The following is a 7,168-nucleotide window of genomic DNA, read 5'->3' on the forward strand; positions in this document are numbered from 1 at the left end:
TAGATTGGCCATATCTTGTAATTCATCGAGATTAGAAATGATTGCGTTGGCGTGCTCTTCGCGGAATACATCACGGCCAGCAAACCGAGATGATCTGCCCATCCGAGTGTCATAATACTCGTGGAAAGACAAGAGCAAGAGATCTTTGAATTTGTGGACAATGACCTGATCTTCCTCACAACCCAGCGAGGTTTTTCCAGCATGACGAGTGTGCTTTCTCTTGTTAGGATTGATGTTAGTCGAATCTAAGAATTCTAGCTGATCGATCATCGCGTCGTCAAAGTTGTCTTGGGTTAATTCCTTGAGGTTTCGGACAAGTTTGTCTCCGGATTCAACGTTGCAATTGCTGCAACTGCATGGTAGAAACTTCAGAGATTTCTCGCGTTCAATCTCGGCGATGTAGTGCGGATCATCCTTGGAAAGAGGGATATAGCCGTGTTTGTTGTCTATCGCGAATACCACTCGAAGGCATAGAGGGGTAATAGCAAGTGCGTCCATACAATCATCATCCGACTGTTGATGAATATTCGTAAAATCATTCATTGTATTTTTTCCCCCCTTCCGATTTCCTTCGACGAAGAGGATTGCAAGACCATTCTTCCCATCTCTCCCACACCTGGAGCAGGAAATAACTCATGTAAGTAAGCAAAAATGATTATTTCGACAGATAAGAGTGTATTCAGCTGTACCTTCCAATCATTTGAAGTATATTTGCAGGATCGGCCCTGCCCATGTGGATGACACACCTAACGCGCTTCCAATTTTGCCCGAGGCCAAGGGCCATTGTCGAGGATATTATGGGAAATTTCCCGTTCAAAAACCCTTCAACGACCAAATCTTTATCTTTATCGCCGGTACAAGCATGGAATCGCCTTGCCAAAGTATTATTTGGATCCAAACAATTTTGAGGGGTCCCCCGGGCCATGTCAAGCACTTTCAAAACTGTAAGCGTTCGAGCACGAGTTCCGCTGTAGATCAAAGTGGGTACAAGATCTTCATTCGAAGTCTTCTCTTTCAAAGGGAAAACATTTAGTAGGTCCAAGTTTGATTGCAGCGAAGAATTCATTTTGATGCGGATGATACGAATTTCTGTGCGAGTCAATTCACCTTGCATGATGTCAACTAGATCCTGCGTCAATTTCAAGCTTTTCAAGATGGCATCCATCGCAACTGGTCGGCAAGTCGCTGAAAGAAGCAGTATAGGTGCGCTGTTTCAAAATTGTAAGTGCACCACAATTTTACCGTAAGACGGTCAAAAGATTCTGATGTCTTCCAGTCGAATAAAGACCGCATTCACTCTCCTTCCATTACTCTCCACTAGTCCCCAAAGGTACACCATGTGGGCCTCGTCTACCACTACCAAGGCAAGTTGTTGCTGGAATTCTGTGCTGAAGTATACCAAATCCCAAAGCTTGTTGTTCAAAAATATCTCCGGGCTGAGATACACAAAATTATAATTGCCCTGCTTGATTTCCTCCGCTACGTTTTTGTTGAAAGTAAGCTTTATTAAATTGATGGCAGTGAATTTGCCTTTTTTCTTGGCCACTTGATTGTCCCCCAAGGCATCCAGGGGGTTCAGAACAAGAACAACAGGCTTTGTGTTTTGAGGCAAGAGCTTAGAGTAGATTTCTGATATTCTCGACTTTCCGAATCCAGTCCCAGCCAACAGAAACGTGTTCCGACCCCGCGCAAGATTTGCAACCGCATCGATTTGAAGGGGTTTGGCTTCTTCGCCGCCGTAGAACCTCTTCGCTTGGGATGCAATTGCCGCCTTTAAATCCGAGTTGTTGCTTTGAAGAAGCTTCTTGAGGATGGTCACGCCGGTATTGAGTTTCTTTGGAGTACTTTGAGTTGATTTCAGACTTGTCTTTTGTGCCGGTTTACTTTGCTTCGCGTTTACGGATGGAGTGCTTAGATGGCGATTTGCCGTCGGGATGTGTTTTGTTTTTCTAGTCATTGTTGGCAGAGTTCAACTGTAAAGGTAGATTGTGGACCCAATTTAAAATTTCCATCAAAATTGTATGTTTGTAATTTGATACTTGAAAAAAACCGTGAGACTTGGTCTGATCCAAAGAAATTATAATCCGGAGGGTCATCAAACTTTAATTCACCAAACCTGCAAATGCCCTTGCAAAAAAGTCTGCTGAGCAGGCAATTTATGGCCAAATTTTACCAAATAAAAGCCAGCAGATTCCCAAGATGGGCAGCTATAATCATGCCAAAAGGCGTTTAAAAAGGATTTGTGGTTTAGTTGGAATTCTGTCTTAAGTTTATTTTTTATTATTTCCCTGCCAAAATTTGGCTGTCCTCAGGCCGCGGGTCTGACTTTACAAGTAAGCCTCTCCTTCGGGGAGCGTCCCTTCGGGACGCGGGGTCGGCCCCCCCGACCCTCCGATCGAGAGGCTTAGTTAAGCTCGGCGCTGGGACTCGTTGAGCCGACGGAAGTAAGCCAGCCAATTGCTGAGGGCGGTGGCGATGGATCCTAGTGCTTTTTGGTCGTTGAGCATGCCCTGACAGGACTGTTCAAGGCTCTTTTTCTTGCACAAAAAATATTGTTTCTTGCTTATCTGTAAAGTGATCATTGTACCATCAATTTTCCAATTTTTGCTTATCTTAGTGATCATTATACAACTACAAGTGATTCATCCATATTTGTGAAAACATGCTGTCTGAGTTTGGTAATGCCATTTGTCAGGGGAAAATATTGCATTTAAAGTTGGAAAAAAGGTGCATTTATGTTTGAGATTAGGCAAAACATTGTGAAAACATCATGTTTGGTAATGCCATTTTTTATCCAAGATTATCTGATTTACTATTGGGCCTTAGGCACATATGTACCTTCAAGACTAGGCATGACATTTATTCAGGAAAAGATAGAGGTGAAGCAAATTGTATACATATGTCACAACAGGCCACACTTGGTATCATGTAAGATAGACTGAGTTTTTAATCCTGTGCCATAGATCTTGTGAATGGGCTGGGTCTGATTTGTCTATCCTTGCCAGAGCCCATACCTGTAAGTGTGTTTTTTGCCCTGCAGCGGCGCAGCCGCCTTGGCCTCTAGTTCTTATATATTGTCTTTTCCAAGAAGCTTGGACACATTCACAAAATTTTATTTGGGGTAGATCCTGGCAGATCCCATATCTTTCATGTTTACTCCACGCTTAGTCTTGACAGGTGTCAGATGAGGCCCAAGGCTAAATCTAATCCCTGAGCCATCATTCTCCAGATGATGGTCAGGGAGTAGACTCTTGGAAAAAAGAAGCTCATATTCGGAACCGGAGAGGCTTTGTTACCCTCCCAGCCCCTCATCAAGTAGCTGGGCTGCTGCCCTCTGCCCGAACGGAGGGACCAACCGAGCTCAGGACTGTTACAAACGCTACAATCAAATGAGGGCTGTGGGATATTTAAGCCCAAAGTCTATCTGGAAGCTGAAAATAAATCCATAACATGAAACAAAAAATTACTGAAATCGTCCAAGCTTCTTGGAAAACAAAATAAATGTGTTTTTTTCTGCCAAGCCTGCATTGAAATCAGCAGTGTGACCAAAGATCTGTATTTTTTTCCTTTTTAAAATTGGCAAGTCCTGTGTAAATACTGCAGTATGCCTGTTGAACTGGACCCAACTTATCTGTACCAAAAACAGCTCAAACAGAAACCAGTATTTTTTTGTTTCAAATTTGGTAATCCAGTACAGCCTGCAGTCTGATGATGGACATGGACCAACTTCAGCTGTTTCACCAAAAACATAAGAAAGGAAACAAGTTTTGTGTTTGTTTCAGATTTGGTGTTGCAATACAGATTGCATTCTAATTCTGGAACTAGATCAATTACATCTCTGCCACTGAAACAAAACCAAAACCAATAAAGTATTTTTTTTGTTTCACATCAGTGCTCCAGCACAGAATAAAGCCCTTGTTGGTGTTCAAATAAGTAAGAGATCCAGTAAGCCAAAAGTAACTCTGCACTAGCAACTTGAGTCTTGAAATGACTATGAGAAACCCCCCCCCCCCCAAGTCTGAGTCTAATGCACTCCTCATCAGCCATTGAGTATCTCAAAGCTTGTTTGTAGTACATGCAGACAAATAAAAATGGTCAAACTAGCAAACTAAAACTTCATTACTTGTTTTGCTGTTTTCATCACAAAAAACTTGCAGGCTTCACTTGAATGAACCTTGATAAGTTTCTTTTGCCATAAATAATTGGGTTAAATGGACCAACATCCATTCAAAAGCTTCTGTTTCCTGACCAAAAGAGTTTGTGAACTGGGTGGCAGTCTTACTTGGCTGTGACTCTCTGACAGAATAGAGTATACTCTCCTCCCTCAGAGGCAAAGTCAATCAGTATCATCAGGAATACTATCAATATCACCACTTACCAGTGTTTCCCCAGCCCCAGTCTCCACAGATGTAGCATGAGTTCAACCCAGCTTTCTCCCAGTTGATCTCAGGATTAGGAATGACAATTCAAGTTCACCATCAGGCTGTCAAACCAAAAGTATGGAATACTAAATCATTTCTTCCATTGCTCCATTTCTCTTCTCCCCATTCATAAATTCTTTGGCGAAGCCGTGGTGGAGAGAAAGAGTGATATTATTATCCCTCTTTCCTGAAGTTATGAGCTGTGCATTGAGTATGTGTGTGGGTATTAATTGGAGGATTCACGCGAAGATGCCAGCATGCGAGCAGCTCTACTCGGACCCGACAAGCAATGATTTTTTGAATATACTTTCAAATCGAAATCGTCTTGAACCTAGACAATGAAATCGGAGGAATTGGTGGGGGTCAGTTGACAGATAGCTTGTGTTTGATAGAAAAAAGAAGAGCAGAAAGAAGAAACGAATGGAATGCGAAGACGGAGAGTAGATACGTACACGTTCAAGCTGTCAAGGGCTGTACTGATGACACAGCCAGGGATCTGGGGATGCCAATGGACCTCCTTAATTTCTTTCTGGCCCTGATGGGAAAAGAGGAGCTGGTCGGGAAACGGCTGCTGAGTATTATCCTTAGCCGCCGACTTTTTCTCTTCCGCATCCACCTCAACTGATAGGTCCCACAGCGTCACCTGGTCGTCCGCACTTGACGCCACAAAACATGAGTCCTCCAGCACGTTCCATTCTACCGAAGTGATGGGTGCCTTGTGGTATTGGAAATCGGCTACCGGTCGGTTCTCTTGTTTGTTTTTCCTTTTTATTTTCAAATTTGTCAGTATGTTTGTTTACTATTTTGTGGAAGGAATGATATGAAAGAGACGAACGATTGCAGATTCCTAAGATCCCAGACTTTAATTCCGCCTTCGTCTCCACCCGAGACGATCAAATAAGAGGTGGATTGATTCCAGCTGATGACGTTGACGTCAGCGGGATGTGCGTTGCTGACGCCGAGGACGTTCTTGCGTTCCTTAACACGAATATCCCAGATCCTGAGACTCTGATCGGCGGAGCAACTAGCAAAGACGGTCGGCTCTGATGGGGACCATTGGAGGTCTTCGACGGAGGATGTATGGGAGGTGTAAGGGGTGGTGTTGGTTGCGAAGCCGGCCTTGGTGGAGGTGGTCAAGTAGATCTTGGAGTGGACGTCACCGGTGAGGAGACGGAGCGAGGCGCCACCGCTCTGGTTGCTGTTGGCCGGGCCCCATGCGAGCGCGAAGCCTTCGGCGCGACCGTGGCTGTTGATGGTGTGGAACGGCTTCTTCGACATCGACTGCTCGGCCGCCTCGGCCGGACATTGGAGCGCATAGAGTTGGGGCGCAATATCGAAGATATGCACCTTCCCTGTCCCCGCAAAGCTGGCAACAAAGTAGGAGTCGGGGGGCCGTGGCGGGCGGAGTGAAAGCGGGGTGGGCAAGGATTGGGCTTTGACCCGGTTGACGGAGCCTTTGTGGGGGATCGTCCTGAAGGACAGCGTCGGCTCCTCCTCCACTTCATCCTCGTCTTCCTCCTCCTCATCTTCCTCCTCGTCCTCGTCTTCCAAAGTCGGATCCTTGCGCATCCGGCTCAGCCCTTCCCACTTCATGATCATGATCTCATCCTGGTCCACGTCCCCGCTCATCTCCGCCTGAGTACCCGCCACGATGCACGCCGAATGGGGCATCCGACTCCGTTGCTCGCCGAGGTCATCCCGAAGCACATCAAAAGAAAGCGCTGGCCATGTGAGTGATAAGCTATGCAACATTTTGTAAGCCGTCGGATCCGCAACTAGTTCCTCGTCTTCTGCTAATTTGCTTCCGTGGATATGTGGTAAGTATGGCTGTGGAGACGCAGATCGAGAGCCATTTTTGCCTGGATAAAAAAAAAAACGGTTAGCTGGGCTTGCTCATCAAGCAAGGAGGATTGTGAGGAAACTGCTCACCCCTTCCATCCTCTTCATCGTCATCGCCATTTCCAATTTCTTTTCCATCACCCGGCACCATGTCCTCGTTCTCGTCGTCGTCGTCATCGTCGTCGGCATTGAAGTGAACGCTATGACCCTCAGAGCCAATTTCGTCCTCGAACTCGTCCTCCCAAGCATCCTCGAACTCGCCGATGCCCTCCTCGGCCTGGTCGAGACTTACGACCGCATTCAGACGTGCCGGAAGGTCGTCCTTATCGACTACTGCCGTTGACTTATTGGGACTCTGTTCATCCGCCTCGGTGGCCGTTCTCTTCGTCGCCTTGCTGAGTGAGCGTTTCCGGTTGCCTTGCGTCCCGTTCGGCTTCGTCATCGTCGTTGGCTGCCTGGCGTGTTGTGTCTGCTTGATTTTCTTGGCGGCTCCGGGAGCGCAGCGGAATGTGGGTGGACGCGCAAACGGGAGGAGCGACGCTCCGCGCTGGGGCGCGGCGGAGCGCACTACCAAGTAAGAGAGCGCCGCCTTCCCAAGGAAGCCACGGTCACAGCAAACCTAAACCACGGACGCAAAATTACAAAGTTGCTTCAAATGATAATTGAGTGGAAATCAATTCAATAGGGACGTCGCCAACCCTGCACAACATATTTCACATATTTTTGGAATATGTCCCAAATAATGGAGGCCTTGCTGTCAATCTGGGAACTCAGATTTTTCCAGATTTTGCAGGGAAATCTGGGCTCAATTGGAGGACTTCCCATCAATCTGGGAACTTGTATTTTTCCAGATTTCGCGGGGAGATCTGGGCTTGATTGTCCCAAAAGTTAAAACCTAGATCTGCCTA

The 7,168-nt window shown here is 46.2% G+C and overlaps 1 protein-coding gene across 1 annotated transcript; it reads right to left on the bottom strand.

The window, feature by feature from the left end:
* Window positions 1-4,730: 4,730 nt before the first annotated feature.
* PtA15_10A344 (uncharacterized protein) lies at window positions 4,731-6,702 on the bottom strand (the record flags this gene model as incomplete). Its single annotated transcript, XM_053160509.1, has 4 exons — window positions 4,731-4,752; window positions 4,874-5,185; window positions 5,257-6,280; window positions 6,351-6,702. The coding sequence occupies 4 exons, from the start codon at window positions 6,700-6,702 to the stop codon at window positions 4,731-4,733; spliced, it is 1,710 nt and encodes a 569-aa protein (XP_053024476.1).
* Between the last annotated feature and the right edge of the window lie 466 nt (window positions 6,703-7,168).

The sequence above is a fragment of the Puccinia triticina genome, chromosome 10A, assembly GCF_026914185.1.
Source record: "Puccinia triticina chromosome 10A, complete sequence".
NCBI lineage: Eukaryota > Fungi > Basidiomycota > Pucciniomycetes > Pucciniales > Pucciniaceae > Puccinia > Puccinia triticina.